General features: G+C 43.1%; 1 protein-coding gene and 1 pseudogene across 3 annotated transcripts; both read left to right on the top strand.

Annotated features, from left to right (window-relative positions):
• Positions 1 to 6,062: 6,062 nt before the first annotated feature.
• On the top strand, positions 6,063 to 12,092 carry LOC127313150 (nuclear poly(A) polymerase 4). Of its 3 annotated transcripts, none has more exons than XM_051343697.2 (12): positions 6,063 to 6,765; positions 6,906 to 6,983; positions 7,093 to 7,200; positions 8,008 to 8,070; positions 8,142 to 8,303; positions 9,250 to 9,363; positions 9,468 to 9,530; positions 9,615 to 9,944; positions 10,019 to 10,183; positions 10,374 to 11,342; positions 11,472 to 11,517; positions 11,614 to 12,092. In XM_051343697.2, the coding sequence occupies exons 1-11, from the start codon at positions 6,688 to 6,690 to the stop codon at positions 11,484 to 11,486; spliced, it is 2,145 nt and encodes a 714-aa protein (XP_051199657.1). In that variant the 5' UTR covers positions 6,063 to 6,687; the 3' UTR covers positions 11,487 to 11,517; positions 11,614 to 12,092. The 3 variants fall into 3 exon arrangements, with proteins under 3 accessions (XP_051199657.1, XP_071680679.1, XP_051199659.1); XM_051343699.2 differs by having other exon boundaries at positions 6,065 to 6,765; positions 11,481 to 11,517; XM_071824578.1 differs by having other exon boundaries at positions 6,064 to 6,765; positions 11,481 to 12,092.
• A 3,377-nt stretch (positions 12,093 to 15,469) lies between these two features.
• Positions 15,470 to 16,883, top strand: LOC127315331 (leucine-rich repeat extensin-like protein 4; annotated as a pseudogene).
• Positions 16,884 to 17,428: the final 545 nt, after the last annotated feature.

The following is a 17,428-nucleotide window of genomic DNA, read 5'->3' as shown; positions in this document are numbered from 1 at the left end:
CTTCGGTGTTGTTTCGCGTAGCAAGCCGCGTCGGGTGAACCCATCAGGCCGTTCTCTAGCGGCCGGAATCGTCGTCGCCGACGACCACTGCCTCGCCGGAGATGAGCTCCGTTGCCACGTTTTGATTTTGACCGATCAAGCGCCAACGTGGCAGCTGACATGGCTTTGACCCCACTCGTCAGTCGCAGTAGCTAGGGTATGAACCGGTACGTTTAGTATTTTCACTTTATTTAAAAATCCAGTAAAGTACTGAAACTTTGCAGAAATAGATAAAATTCATTTTAACTCAGAAAAATATGAATAATATATCAAAATGCTCACAAAAATAAACTCTATTCAAATAAAATATAAAACAAAAATGTGTGACAAAATAAAAATTCACTTATTTTTAACCTTATTAATTATGCCATTTCAATTATTTAAAATACAATTTGAATTCAATAAATTGTTAAGTGTAAAAAATTAAATTTTAACTATTCAGTAACTAACTAAAATGTTAGGATTAATTTTATTTACCATATTTGCATTAACTTAATTATTAGTGGTAATTCATAAACCCTAATTGCAAATTACTATTTTCTATTTTCTTTAAATAGTAATAACTCAAGAAAATATTATAAGCCAATATTATTTTGGTAAATCAAAACTTATTTACTTAAACATCTTTAGTTAACAAGTTAATTATTTTAAACCCTAATAACAAATATTAAACCCTGATTCTTAATTAAACTAAAATAGGAGTTACCCTAATTATTAATTCTTGTGGAAATTAATAAAATGTTAAACCATTACTAATTTTGATTCAAAGTAATTAGTGACCACATTTCAATTGTCAATTATTAGTTCAAGTATTGTATCAATGTAGAAACCCTAGTTCTAATATTAATGAGGACCTTGAACTTATTATTTCATGTGATCATTCCACTTTAGCAGTAACTCTAAAACCCTAGTTATATGTCACATGTGATCATGTGAGATTTATCTATACCTATAGAACCTTAATAAGAAACCAATGAATGCCTGCTTATGATCTACTAGTATAAACCAAGTCACATGAGATTATCATTTCATGTTCCTATTCTTAAAATAAACCTATATGATTCACTAGTATCACCTAAGTATAAACCCTAGCTTGTTACCACATGTTAGCACCATTGATCATCAATCCTATATACCATACCATGAGGATCAACCTCAACCATTAAACCCTAGTAGAACTATAATGATGAACCCTAGTACCAATCTTGTGTAGTAATTCACAACCCATGCTCCTATTCCACTAAACCCTACTTAGGAAATGATAAGCCACTTAGCTTAGAAACCATTAGAGATTATTTAGTAAAGTAAATATGAAGCCATAGTAAACCTAATAGCAAACCTATGGAACCCTCTTAATAACCATCCTTTGATATAATGTATATGGGAAACCATGGTAATAACCCTACCAATACTTGCTACATATGAACCCATTCCACTTAAAGAACCCAACTAGTTTGTATTAGAAAACTAAATGAAACCATTAGTAAACCCTAGAAGCCATAGCTCCTATTTAAAGTAGTCCTTATTCTTATTAACCTGTTCTTCAAAAGTTATTCTTTTGAAGTACAACTGTCAACCAAACCATAGAAACCCAAAGTTCTTATTTGAAATACTTATTAAATCTTAATCAACATGTTCTTCAAAAGTTATTCTTTTGAAGTATAATATAAGTAATCATCAACCATGTCCTGTAAAACTTAAAATTGACAACTGTTCTTTACATTTTATTCCACTACTATCCTTTGTGTGTATGCTTGTTATGTTGCATCATATTACTTGCTTATGATCTTACTATCACCAACCTTAATAAGAACCTTGTTTGAGAACCATCCTAAAAGTGCAACACACCCTAAAGAAATATTTACAACTTATCAAAAGAAATATTTACAACTTATCAAACCTAAATCATCGAGGTTAGGTTACGCGTGGGACGATTGCATCTCATACTATGCATTATAGCATCTTTGCCAGTTCTTTAAACATTGTCCTTACCGGACGATGATGGTATTTCAGCATTTAGAGTTCTCACGTATCGAAGCTTTTGCCTGCATAATCTTGCAGTCAAGAAAGGCAAGTTCATCGCTTGCTCATGTCATTTGATTATTTTTATTAAATTATATGCAAAGTACTATACTTATCACTCATGCATTGAAAAGCAAAGTATTATTTTACAATTATGAATATGACTATGTGGTGGGCAATGGAACCATGGTATGTGTTGATATGGTGGAGGTTCCATTGCATGGGTTATATCACCCTAGGATTAATTACCAATGCCGTCCAGTGATTCTAGCGCCGTACAAACCACGTTGACCATGAGATCTATAATGGCTGCAGGAAGCCGGTAGTATCTTTTCCCTTACGCACGCCAACGGATTGGTAGAGCCGGCGGGGTGTTGGAGGCAATGCCGTAGGTTGGGATAGCCTTTTAAATCCCCATCCATTAGTGATGATGGCTCTACGATCTATGAAGGATTGTCCAAAGTACACCATGAGTAAAGCCGTATTATCGGGGAAGTCTGGAGGTGTGCGGGTGGACAAAAGGGTGGGTTTGCAGTCGCGGAGAAGGCGGTGTGGGCTTGGATCTTACACCTGGCCCCACACCAAGGAAGTGTGGACGAGAAACGCGTCTCGGCAAGGCATCAAGGATAAGTTCTCTTATGGGAAAAGTAACGCACCTCTACAGAGGATACTGAATTATGACTGTCACTCCCTGTTCCGGGAAGGGAACTGCGAACGCGGCAGGAAAGGAACTCCACGAAGTTCTGGTCAACCTGTGAAGACTGACGGGCATAGTTTTCAGAATAAAATAAACCTTTTGAAGAAATGATTACAAAAACTTGCATTGGCCTATGACTTTCTGGTCTATGGCTGTAGCTAGTGCATGATACACATATTTCCTAATATGAACTTGCTGAGTACGCTCGTACTCATTCTATCTCGTTTGAACCCCCTTCTTAGAGCAATGCACCGAAGGAGAAACTACCGTGGAACTCGAAGACAAAGGAGTCAACTGCAACGAGATGAAGAATCCAATCAAAGAAGTCAATGGAGTCAACTTCTGCATCAGTTATAATGGAAACCTAGACTAGTAATAGAAGGGAACCTTTCCCTAATCCTAGCACCTAAGTAGCTAGAATTCTATAGCAAGCCAAGTAGCTCTTAAACTTGAGTTAGCAATAAGATAGACTACGAGTTGTTCTTCTGGAGCTTTATTTGAAGTTTTACCTCACTGTAAAGTAGGAGGCTGTGTGGATCTTATGTAAACCGTTCGTGTATACTTCTATAGACATACCTTGGACTCGCATATGTTTCTGTTGTACCACTCTGAGAGATGTAATATGAGTGGAACGGTGTTTCACTTGTGTTATGTCAACGACTTGTGTACTACACCATGCAGTGGTACGCTGGGTCACCGCAGGCGGCGTCTCTGGAAGGTTTTCCGTATCGTGGCTCTCGGTACTGGGGGTTTCGCGACGAAGGCTATTTGTAGGCGGAAGGGCAGGTCAGGGGGCCACACGAGGGGCCCAGGAGACAGGGTGGCGCGGCCAAGACCTGGGCCGCGCCGCCCTACCATCTGGCCACCTCGTGGCCCCACTTCGTTGACTCTCCGGTCTTCTGGAAGCTTCGTGTGAAAATAGGCCCCTGGGCGTTGATTTCGTCCAATTCCGAGAATATTTCCTTACTATGATTTCTGAAACCAAAAACAGCAGAAAACAACAACTGGCTCTTCGGCATCTTGTTAATAGGTTAGTTCCAGAAAATGCATAAATATGACATAAAGTATGCATAAAACATGTAGATATCATCAATAATGTGGCATGGAACATAAGAAATTATCGATACGTCGGAGACGTATCAGTTTTCACCACATAACCGGAACGTCCTACACGTAGTTGAGCCTGGCAGACACGAAAGATAACAGAAAACCAGCCCTAGAAAAGCCTAAAAACCAACATGGAGTTGATTCCCGGAACGTCCCTTCTAGGATCAGCAAACCGTACCTTACGCACTACTGGATCATTCAACCCGTTTGCAAGGCCTAACCATATGGATATTAAACTAATACTTGAAGAACAAGGAACAACCGTAACAGATCGAATCTACTAAATAAAGACTAAGCAAGGTGCTGCCCTTACACCTAAGATGGGTGCAAGGGCAGCTAGATATCAAGGGGTAGCATGACTAAGCAAATACGTCAAGAAAGTACCAATGCTAGCCCTAACATATCTATGATAACGGTGTTGCTCGCCATCAACAAGGCTTCAGTACGAGCAACACATAAACAACGAATAAACAAGATACAGCATAGATCGCAAGATGCGATCTAGGCAGCATAGCGCTTACCCGGAAGAAACCCTCGAAACAAGGGGTGGCGATGCGTCTAGATTGGTTTGTTGCGAACGTGATCGTCCTCCTTCTCAATAACCCTAGATACATATTTATAGTCCGTAGACTTTCTAACTTGGGAATAAACCCAACTGTGTACGAGCTAAACTCTATCTCTTAATTCTAACCGACACGTAACCTACTATAATTTACAGATACACGGGCAATCTAGCCCAAACTCTTGTACAATGCCGATTTATGAATATTTTCCGTGCATATTCTCCAAGCCCATCTCAATCACGGCCCACCTCCTGACTTGGTTAAAATCTGGTGATAACAGGAGGAGGAGAGAGCGCTGCAAGAAGAAGGTGGAGACTGAGATTTGAGGAGGAGGAGGCCTAATCTCTCCCTAGTAGAGATCGAAATCCCAATCGAATCAGACCTTTTACGCCGCAGGAAGTATATTCTTGGACATTAGTTTACTCGGACGACAGGAACAAAATCAGGCGGTATATCCCCTCCCCGGCGAAAAGCACCGCCTACAGACCTGCGAACAGAAATCCCCGGCGAAATTCCCAAACAGAAATCCCAGCTGTAGGTGGTAGGAGACGACAACCCCTCCAAGAACAACAACGAAACAGGAGAGGAGAGGATGGCTGAGTGACTGACCTGACCTGACCGGTGTTGTTGATCCGTGGAGCGGGACAGCGACCTCTGCGCCGCCGCTTGGCCGGTGGTAGCGACAAGGAGGAACCTGCGCTAGGCGACGGACGGACGGACGGAAGGACCAGCGGCGGGTCCGAGCAACCAACCAACCAACCAACATCCTATTAAAAAAACATGAGGTCATATCTCATGATTTTTTTTCTTAGGTACAATCAAAGGAGCCATATGAATCATCCCGTAGGATTCGATTCAAGTAGCCATGCCATTTCAATCCTATACTTTTTATATTCATATGATTTTTCCTATCCTATGAACCAAAGGAGCTCTTGAGAGGGTAGTCGCACAGCTCACAGAGTACATACCACATGTTTGACACTTCAGTGATTTATAAAACGGTTTTGCTAAGTCTCAGTCAAATGAGAATTACTTAAGTCTCAGTCACCTACAAAAATTCTCTTGAGTTGCACTTTTCTATCAAAAAGGTGCAATTGCACACTGATTTGAGTTGCACATTTTTTTGAACTACAGTTGCACTTTTCTAAGTTGACTGAGACTTAAGAAAATCTCAGTCAACTGAGACATAGGCACACCCTTTATAAAAAGTATTTTTTCAGCGGGAGGCGACGGTTGTGGACTCAGTTTACCAGAGAATGCTAATAAAAATAGAGCGTCCGTGCTTTCATATGGATGATTGTACGTACTTATTTGTTCTGTTTTTTTTTCTGAAAAAATCGTTTTCAACATTTCCCAAGGAAAAGCACTTTGACCGTTGTGACGCGAAGGAAGGAAAAAGATCTGGACGCGTCGTCGGCCGCACCGCACCGCCGCCCCTCCGCTTTTGCTCGCCACGCGCCCACAGATTCAACGGAACGCGTACCTCCCGCCGCGTGATTACCGCACCAATTAATTACTCCACCAAATTAAACACCCCCACTACCACTAATAATGCCTCGCAAAATATCCATATAAACCCCCGCAAAAAAAATCCCACCCCAAATCCCGACTCACTCCGCGAAATCGACACACACCTTCTCTCTCTCTCTACACTACCCTACCCTACGTCCTCCCCCGTCGCCGCCCCCCTCCTCTCCCCTCCACCACCCCCCGCCGGCGCCGGCGGACCGCCGTCCCGCCTCCTCCCCCACCCCCCGCGGGCGGCGGATCGCCGGATCCCAGCCCGATCCTGAGCCGGCTCCCGCCGATCCACCCGGGCCGCGCGGTTCCCGATCTGATCCATCCCGCCGGCGCGATCCCGTGGTGCGATTGTCCCACGGTCGGGGGGCTCGGGGTCAGGCGGGCTGGTAGATAGATAGATGAAGGTTTCCGCGTCCTCGCTGTTCCGATCCGTGTACCAGTAGGTTCCCCTGGTCGGGTCGGACTAGGATTCGTGCTCATCTTGGAAGCCAACATATAGAGAGGTCGAGGCACCGTGCTGTGGGATTCGTACGAGAGAAATCCTGCTCTGCCCCGTTCGGTTCCGCGCGAAAGATAAGATTTTGGGGGCGGGTGGGCTGCAATTTTGCCGAGGCGCCGATCTGTTTGAGTTATTAGGGTTTCCTTTCCTTGAGATTTTGCCCTGAAGCCGGCCCTTCCGGGAGTTAGGATTTTGCGGTTCAACTATCTAGGAGGCTTTGCCTTTTCCGTGAGAGACGAATGACGACCTCTAATAAGCCGATTTCGCTGGCTGGGCCGGTCGACGCTGATGTCCTCAGGACAGCGGAGTTAAACAAGGTTAGAAACCATTTACTATCTCATCGATCACTGATTGGTTCACATTGTATAGCCTGAGATGATTTTGTGAATCACTCAAAGTGTTGTTTTTGTTTGTGACTCACTCAGAGTGTTGTTTTTGTTTATGACCACTACTGCAGTTCTTGGTTGATGCTGGGCTGTATGAAACCGTGGAGGAGTCCGCTAGACGAGAGGAGGTGCTGTGGGAGCTTGACAAGGTAACTACCCCCTTCGCGTGCTGTTCGAACTGACAACCGCGTGTAACCATCATTTACGGCTGGTACATGTTATCTGGTTGCTAAACAGAACCCTTGTTTGAGTTTGCAGATTGTCAAAGACTGGGTCAAGCAGTTAACTAGTCAGAGGGGGTACACCGATCAAATGGTGGAAGAGGCTAATGCAGTGCTTTTCACCTTCGGGTCATACCGTCTTGGGGTGAGACCATCAGCTCTCACTATTTCCCTCTAGCATGTTATTACCTTTTTAAAGTTTCAAATCCACGATGCAAGAAAAAAAACGTTTTTTTACGTGTCTGGGAAATGCCACTATGGGAACTAGTAGAAAAACTGGTAAAATTGATCTTTTTAGGTACAAACTGAACTAATTCTTAACTGCACACAGGGGCTGCATCAGCTCTGATAACAGCACACTGTGGAATTAGACAGCAAATCGAACAATAAGCATGAATCCGGAAATCTTATTGATCTGCTTGTTTTTTTTGCACTTGGCAATGTGGGATATCTGTAGAGAAGGACAGAGCCATGACGAGCGTGTCACCTTACCGATTAGGCCTTCTCTCAGGCCTTCATGTTTTATTGACTATAATTACAGAATAATAATAGTTCCATACATAAATTATAGGATATGGCATGAGAACCTACAGCATCTTCTCTTGTGTGGTCATTGCGATCCTTTGAGCTTGTCTAAGATATATAATGCTCACCCTGTCTAAAGCAAGCTCACTGTAGCCAATGTGATGAACTATCCTAAGCTTTATATTACAAAGACCATCTCTTTCTCAACCGTAGTTATAACTCAAATGTAATACTATTTAAGCTAACAGTCCAGTAACGAATCATTGCAAGTGTATGACCACTTGTAAAGCATTTGGCTCAACTCATCTGCTCAGAAGTGTCATTTCTTCCCAGCTCAATTTATGTATGTTTTAGGCATGTTAACGTCTGTCTATCTCATAAAATTATATTGTAACCTGTGCATGATTTGGCACTTCTGTTTTGATAGGTCCATGGACCTGGGGCTGATATCGACACGTTATGTGTTGGGCCTTCTTATGTGAATCGTGAGGTAATATTTTCTTGCTGCTTTCAGTAGCTTTTTTGCTAGGTGCTGTTCCTAACATAGTACCGTTTCTGCAGGAGGACTTCTTTATTGTACTGCATGACATATTGTCGCAAACAGAGGAAGTGACTCACCTCCAACCTGTACCTGATGCACATGTCCCTGTTATGAAATTTAAATTCCATGGGATATCAATTGACCTTCTTTATGCCAGCGTTTCTCTCTTAGTTGTACCATCTGTAAGTTTATACCCTGCAAGTTATGTCCATCCATTTCTTTGTTTCTGAATGTGCACCATGCTTTTGTTTGTATGCAACATTCCAAGAATCCTACATGCGGTATTCAAATCATTTCTCATATTTTTAGTAAGGAGTTATGCGAACCATTTTTTACTTCCTTCTGATATCTGTGTTTTCAGTATGCATATCGATTACCTTTTTGACGTTTGTATAATATAAATCAATAAATCAATGATGTTAATACAGTACTCTATTTTGGCATTTGTCTGCTAGTGTACTATGGATATAAAGTAGGTTTATTCTGCTATCCATAGTGTGATCTAGGTCAATGCTTATCACTCCTGTGTGCTTATTTTTTAGTGTTTCTAATATATGTATCAGGTTAGTCATGTAAAGGCCTATTTTTTGCAGTAAAATCATATTTTCTTGCTTGGAGTTTAAGGTTGCAATATTACCAATATTTTGGATTTAAAACTTTCAGTTGAACTTTCTGTCATCACCAAAACTTGAATCTTCTATTGTGATGATCAAAGTCTCCTGTTTGCTAACCTCATGGTAATAAAGCCTACTTCGTCACCATTTGCATTTCTCTGTATTCCTTATTTTCTTAGCTCCAGTGATGTCGTTAGTATGAACTGTTTATTGCATACTTCTATGCATATCCCCGAGTTTTTTTTTTGAAAATGACCACTTTGCTACTTGAGATTCATGTGTTTAACTCACAGTTCTTCATTAACAGTCTGGGGGTTATAAAGGAACAATTCACAGCCATCAATGCAGCATGTCTTCTGCTGTTAATTTTTTCAGCCGTTTAATTTCTTTTGCTGTCTTGTTCTTTAAAATATGAAAGGATAAGGTTTACTTGGAAGTTCACTTCCTGCCCTCTTGCTTATGTTATCTGAAATTATTTCAAGAGATACATTTTAGTCTTAACATATGGCTGCAGGATTTGGATATCTCTCAGGAATCAGTGCTTTATGAGATTGATGAAGCTACTGTTCGCAGTCTTACTGGCTGCAGAGTGGCTGACCAAATTCTCAGGCTTGTTCCGAATATTGAGGTTGACTCAAGGAATTATAATCTCTGTTCTTGTTTAATAGTTGACCATTTCTTATTTCGTCTATCTAGGATGGCGGTATTAACAATATGTATGGTATCTTGTAGAACTTCCGAACAACACTAAGGTGTTTGAAGCATTGGGCAAAAAGAAGAGGTGTTTACTCAAATGTAAGTGCATTTTTTTATTGTTATTATTGCAACTGTTACTTCTCTTTAAACTGTTAGGATTAATTTGAGTATCTATCTGGCTAGGTTACTGGTTTTCTTGGAGGTGTCAATTGGGCATTACTGGTTGCACGTGTCTGCCAGCTCTATCCTAATGCTGTACCAAGTATGCTGGTCTCGAGATTCTTCAGAGTCTTCACCCAGTGGCACTGGCCAACTCCAGTGATGCTGTGTGCTATTGAAGAGGAGGAGCTTGGTTTTCCTGTCTGGGATCCGCGAAAGAATCCTCGTGATAGAACTCATCATATGCCTATTATCACCCCAGCATATCCATGCATGAACTCCAGCTACAATGTATCAACCAGCACACTGAGGGTTATGATAGAGCAATTTCAGTTTGGCAATAAAATATGCCAGGTAGTCTTCTTTACCATCATTAAAGTTCCTGTTAGGTGTTTATTGTTTTGACTGTTATCCAATCTTCAATGCAGGAAATTGAGCTGAATAAGGCTAATTGGTCTGCCCTTTTTGAACCTTTCAATTTCTTTGAGGCATATAAAAATTATCTACAAGTTGACATCATCGCCGAGGATGATGAGGATCTTAGACTTTGGAAGGGATGGGTGGAGTCTCGGTTAAGGCAACTGACTTTAAAGGTAATATGTTTATGTTCTGTAGGATCAGAGGAGTAGAAATTAATGATTGGCGTAGGAGCTAGTGGGTTTGACAGTTTAGCCTGTTTCAAGCATCAAACAAACCCTTTTGATTTAATTTTTAACTGAATGTGATAATTGTTTATCTGTAACGCTTGACAGTTTAGTATGTATTAATTTATTGACACTGCAGATTGAACGGGATACATATGGGAAGTTGCAATGCCATCCTTACCCATCAGAGTATGCAGATCCTTCTAGACAGTGTGCTCATTGCGCTTTCTTCATGGGTTTATCAAGGAAAGAAGGTGTGAAAATACAAGAAGGTCAAGCGTTTGATATACGTGGGACAGTTGATGAGTTTAGGCATGAAATCAACATGTATATGTTCTGGAAGCCTGGGATGGAGTTGGCTGTTTCTCATGTTCGGAGGAAGGAAATTCCAGCTTATGTATTCCCAGAAGGATATAGGAGACCTCGTCCTCAGAGACATGTGAATCATCATCAACAGTCTGATAAAAATGCAACTGAGAATGGCACATTGACTGGATCTCCAGATGGTCAGCTAAAGAGGAAGCATGCTTCTGCTGGAGTGGATGATACTGAACCTTGCAGATCTGTTAAGAGGGCTTCAGTCAGCCCAGTTCACCCCAAAACTTCATCACCTCTGTCTGGGAGCCCGGTTCACCCCAAAACTTCATCACCTCTGTCGGGGAATGTTAGTGACGATCCCACAAGCAACAACCAAACCAAAGATACTTCTAATGCAAGCGGTGGGAGTCAGGATTCCCCTAGCAGTGGCAATGTAGAACAAGCAAAGTGTTCAAGTTCATCACAGGCATCTGAGAAAAGCTTGGATTCGATCCCATCAGGATCCAAATGTGTGAAAGTGGAAGCTGCATGTTCCGGTGACGTGACCAGCAAGCAAGCAAATTGTATTTCACATGTCAATGACAACACCGCTCCAGCTGTTGTAGTCAGTACAACTTTAAAGCGTGTTGCTGAGAAGGTTGTATTGGAGCTCGTTGGAAGTGAAAGCTTGGGAGGCAATAACGCAGATTTACTGCACATCACAGAAACGGACATGGGAAATGTCCTTGCTGAAAAAGTGCACTTCGGTGGGAATGGAGTTTCTCAGAGCGGCCTCCATGAAGAGCTAGAGGTCTCTGCTTCTGGTGCATTCTCTCCTTTCTTCTGATGTCTAGTGATTAGTTTCTAGATATGAACTGAACTTATTTATTTTATGTTTGTTCTGTAAAGCTGAACATTTTGATTGAAGTGCTTTCTAAAGCTCATGCAGGTGTGAACTCGGCTGGATCCTAGAAGTCGGCACTGAGGCATGGTCTTGAACCCAATTCTTGTACATTGAGTATTGCTGTTGTTCCGTTTTCTTTATACTCTGCTTTTCGGTATTTGTTTGCTACTTTCTGCAGGGTTAGGCTGATGTGTCAACAGCATGAAGTTGGAGAACGGAGGAATGGAGGGTCTGGTGTCTCTTTGGTAAGTTGCTCAACTCACAAACTTTCCTTTTGGACACAGATCTGCAAAAGCACTGGGGATCCTTGGAAGGAAGATAGTGGAAAATCATGTCAGGCAATGACATGGCAAAAACAGCATTCAAGCAAAGTTTCCGTCATGGAGGCCATAAGATGTCTACCAGCTCTAGATTATGGCAAGTTCTTTTATCGAGCCTAGCTCACCCTGTAACTTCGTGTCCAGAGTTGCGGTGTAGCTGGCTCTAATGGATCAGCAGGCCCCCTTGGGTTGACTTGTTAACTTTCCAGGGCTGCCCTGCTCTTCTGCTGTAGATCTAGAATTGGAATAGACGTGACTTATCCTCCTGTAATTCTCAAGGCCCCATTTGTACCCCTCCATCCGTTGTAATATAAGATTTGCAAGATGGTTCATTGTACTCTGGCGTGTCCCTATTTTTTCTTGTTTTATGTTCATAGTGTTTTTGAGTTTTGGTTTCCCTGAGGTTCGTTGGTTTGTGCTCCTAACCACTGTGGAGAAACAGAGAGAAATCCTAAATGACCTGTATGCGTTATTTGTGAAAGCTTTAGCTATGTGTCTGATTTGGGGCCGGTGGACATGTCCCAGCCACCGTACACTGAACCCAGTGGCGCACCTTGACAACTTATAGAAAACCAAAACCAAAGGGACGAGAGTCCAGAGAGCGCTTGTGTGAAGGAATAGGGCTGGGCAGTGAAGCGGACTTGAAAATTGATTTCTCTGGGGCTAAGCTTCCATTTCACATAACCTGCTTTAAAAGCCAAAGGTGTGCCGGAAATTGTCTTTGGCTCTTGAAATTTGTAAGTTTCAAAAAATTATTGGAGGTATGTAGTCAATGTTGTAACCTGCATGCAGGCAAAAAGGGAATGCGAAATTCTTTATATTGTAGGATACATAAAAAATAACTAAATCTGATAAAATTTGGACATTTTGAAATATGTATACTTAAATCCCCATACTTTTGTCATTTTTGTGCAGCTTAATTTTTTTTTAAGAACAGTATAATTTCAAAAAATAGGGAGATCTTTGGAGCCAAAAATCTCCACCCCAAGGCGTGCGAGCTGCGAGGTATTGTGTTCACCATCTGAAAAAGAAGTATTGTGCTCAGGAGTGGGTCAGAGTTTTTTTTTTTGAAACCAGATATCTGATTATATTTAGTAAGGAAACAAGCTATAACAAGAACCAACCAGAAACTGGGACAGCTGTCCCCAAATTACAGAAAGAACCCTGGAAGAAACAGCAAAAAAGCAATCAAGCCCTTGGGCTCTTCTGAGACGAAGATCGGCCGCCACCATCGCCGACATCGTCACCTCGCCGGACGGAGAGGCGAAGACATCCCTGGCCGCAGCAAGGTCGCCGGTTCTTTCTGGGTCAGAGTTAGTAGAACTTAATGTTTGCGACTTAGACAGTTGTAGATGCAATAATCCTTATTAATTCGGCTTCCGGGTACATATGCTCTCATATGCTCTCTCCGCCACAAAAATATATTTTGAAATATCAAAAAAAATTAATAAAATATTCTACATGTACATCTCCATAATATACGTGTGTTCGTCAAATTTCGCAAAAACTCGATATTTTTTGTGGTCTACATAAAAAAGAGAAAATTTGTCGTGCTAAACACCTTATTTTTAATACCAATTTTTTTTTACACACGCCACAAGACAAGTTAAAGTTTCATGAAACGACTTTGTTGGCACATAGATGTACGTGAGAATTTTTAGTTTCAATTTTTTAACATTTTGAAATATCACTGGTGGAAAAAGGGCCATTAGTCGCGGTTTGCAACGGCCATTAATACCGGTTGCACAACCGGTATTAAACATGCGCGACTAAAGCCCCCCCCCCCCCCCCCCGTTAGTCGCGGTTGCTTACGAACCGCGACTAAAGGCCTGTCCACGTGGGCGGCAGGCGAGCGCCAGGGCGGAGGACCTTTAGTCGCGGTTCTGCTGGCCAACCGCGACTAAAGGCCTCCGCAGGGTTTAGGGTTTTAGCCCCCCCCCCCCACTAAATCTGGTTTCTTTTTAATTTGTATTGTTTTATTTCTTTTGTGTTTTATTTTAATTTTGAAGGAGTTTCACATATTCTACGGTACTACATACATGCATATGAATGTACAATTTTAAACAAATTTGAAATTAGAACCAAAAAGAATTCAAGAGGAATATACAATATATATTCAATATCGGATGACCATATACAATTTTGAACAAGTTTCCATACATAATTTAGTGCATATGAAGTTCTACGTCCTCTACATAGTGTTCTCCTTTAGGATCGATGACTTCCCTCACGAACCATCCAGCTAGTTCCTCTTGAAGTGGTCGGAAGCGAGCTTCTGGACTAAGCATCTTCCGGAGGTTATTCCTCTTGACATTATTATCACACGGAACCCGCTCAGAGGTGTATCTCCTAATATTCTCACAAACATAGTATCCACATAGATTGGCCCCCGGTGGCTGAATATCCCCAGTCCCAGTCACTGACCTTTTAAATTGTAGCTCTTTTTTGAATTCACCGACCTTTTCATCTACGAACCGTCTCCAAACCCTACGAGGCAAAGAAAATTAAATGAACAAGAGAGTTATTAGTTACTTGATATTAGGAAATGAACGAAATAGGCCGATCGATATAGAGCGCAAATGAATGAAAATAATTACTTCTGCATCATTTTTCTCATGTCGGCCCAAAGCTTTGCATCCGTTCGAGAGAGTCGTGGACGAGAACTGTGGAGGTGTGAAATTGAATTACTAGCAGAATCCAGTGGAACCTGCGGACACGATACATGCACAGTCATGCATAACTCATCGATTAGCCACATACCATGCATGGAGTAAACAAAAGAGAATGTGCTCAAGACAGAAACACTCACCCAAAATGGTAAGGAAATAGAATATCACTTTTGAGTTCCTGCTTTGAAAAAACCACCACAGGTCTTCCTCCACGTCGGCGGGGTGATTTTTTAACACATATTCATTAACGATTTGTGGGTCAATGAACCCAACATCATGGATGTTCCTTATTCTGCATTCCCTAAGCTTCATTCTGCATAATAGCGTACACAACAAGATAGTTAGGACAATATATATATATATATATATATATATATATATATATATATATATATATATATATATATATATATATATATATATATATATATATGGGAAATAGCCACATGACTTGGTGCATAGCTGTGCACACCCCCCAAACCGTTGATCTACACCATTGTTGATATAGAGAGCATGCATGTGGGCTGAAGATTCCAACGCCGGCAGGATTTTCCGTCACACCAAGAGCATGTCTCATGCAACGTCTTAACCAACACATGCATGCCTTTAACCGAAACAAAAGAACACACACATTGTTGCATGAGAAACCAAGCAGCTCACCACATGTGATACCATAGGAGTTGTGGAGGGACGGTCCAACAAGCAAGTGACTCCACATGCTAAGCTAGGTAGGCAATAAAACCTGGGAAATCCATGCGCTGTGTTTAGAGGCATATAGATGATTGTTTGATACAACAATTGATTTTTTATCTTGGATGATACAAGCAGTTACACATGCAATTTTTTCAGACATCCTGTGTTGTATGTTGTTACGGCATGTCCCGCCACTATATTTTGAAAACTGAATCAGACAACCATACTGTGGGAAGCAGGTGATCGCCCTGGGCTCAAGGACTAGTCTAGCACATGATTTGTTAAGTTATGTTGCGTTGCTACGACACACACGAAATATTAAAGTTGCAAGCCCATCCCATTTGGAGGGTCGATGCATGTGTGTGTTGGAGTAGGTTTAATTTTGGAGCAACGCCCTTACACGATACAACATGGAACCATCGCAGTACCTCAAATGCATTTGTTTGCTTTTCCAAACACAGCACGCACAAGCTAGAGTTGGCAAACAATCAGCCCAAATACGGAAACTCGGAGTTGCTTGTCGCCGCTGCTCCTTGCCGCCGTGTTCCTCCTCTCCGCCGTGCTGCTCTGCTCGGGCCACCCGCCGACGCAGACGGCGGACAACAACCCGCGGCTGCAGCGCGCGTACGTGGCCCTGCAGGCGCTGAAGAAGGCCATCACCGACGACCCCAAGAACCTGACGGAGGGCTGGTGCGACCCTGACGTGTGCGCCTACTTCGGCGTGTTCTGCGCGCCATCCCTCGACGATCTCTGCGCGCGCACCATGGCCGGCGTGGACCTCAACCACGGCGACCTCGCCGGCACGCTCCCGTTCGAGCTCGGCCTCCTCACCGACATCGCCGTCCTCCACCTCAACTCCAACCGCTTCACGGGTGGCCTGCCGGACTCCCTCCCCAAGCTGAGCCTCCTCTACTAGCTGGATGTCAGCAAAAACCGCCTCTCCGGCGGCTTCCCGCAGCACATCCTCTGCCTCCCCAACGTCAAGTTCGTGGACATCAGGTTCAACAACCTGTGCGGCCCCGTGCCCCCGGCCATCTTCGACAAGAAGATCGACGTGCTCTTCATCAACAACAACCACTTCGACATTGAGCTCCCGGACAACTTCGGCAACTCCACCGCCTCCGTCATCGTCCTCGCCAACATCCGCCTCCGCGGCTGCATCCCCTCGAGCATCGGGCGCATGGGCGGCACGCTGAACGAGCTCGTCCTGCTCTACTCCGGCATCAGGTCCTGCATTCCGCCGGAGATCAGGGCGCTGCGCGAGTTCACCATGCTGGACGTCAGCTTCACCCAGCTGCAGGGCTAGCTGCCAGAGTCCATGGTCGGGCTGCGCTCCCTCGAGCAGCTTGACGTGGCGCACAACGAGCTGTCCGGGCACATTCCGGAGGGCATCTGCGCGCTGCCGCGGCTCTCCAACTTCACCTACTCGTTCAACTACTTCAGTGGCGAGCCAGAGCGGTGCGCGACGCTCCGGCGCAACGACGACCGGCAGAACTGCATCGCCGGCAAGCCCGACCGGCGGCCGACGGACCAGTGCATGGCGTTCCTGCACCGACCGCTGGTGCACTGCGACGGGCATGGATGCTTCGCCCAGCACTACTGATGCTCGATCACCGCGGTAATTGTTAGAGTACTGCGCGCTTGCAGTGGCTAGATTGTGGAATTGGTTTGGTGGTGGTGTAAAATGGATGGATTGATGGATCGATCCAACAGGATGAATCCGTACAGAGATTTCAGTCATCGTATATATATATACACTGTAATTTTTTTGGTTATTTTTTCGGGTTTTACAGAGAGAATGGTAATAATGGAATTGTAGACATTCCACATGATACAAGATTATTATTACCCACTGATATATTATTGATTGGTCTATTAGTAGCGTAGTAGCATTTTATTGGTTCATACATTGGTGAAAAGTGGAATACTGCAAAGTTAGCAACTAGATTATTGCTTGGCTTCAGTGGCGTGATGGAGAGAAGACACAAATGGAGGGTGCTCGCCCAGCCCACCAAGTGACAAGAGCCTATCAGCAACCCAAGTACCCAAACCAAACATATACCGACAGTTCTTGAGCACACCAGACTATCTAAGACTTGACAACACAATATAGCACAGAAACATGTAGGTATAGCTGGTGCTACTTCTCTGTTATTTGGTGATCTATTCACTGATTATTGTTTGTTCCATTGGGATTACGACAAGCCCTTGCTTGGTGTTAGTACTAATCAGCGATTCCGTTTTATTAACCATCAGTTTTCGATGGGTCGGACAGTGAGAAATGTTAAAACTTCAATAGTGGTGGTACTAG

Source organism: Lolium perenne, chromosome 7, assembly GCF_019359855.2.
Source record: "Lolium perenne isolate Kyuss_39 chromosome 7, Kyuss_2.0, whole genome shotgun sequence".
Taxonomy (NCBI): Eukaryota; Viridiplantae; Streptophyta; class Magnoliopsida; order Poales; family Poaceae; genus Lolium; species Lolium perenne.
Note: the sequence above shows the minus strand (reverse complement) of the source record. Positions and strands in the feature narration are given on the sequence as shown.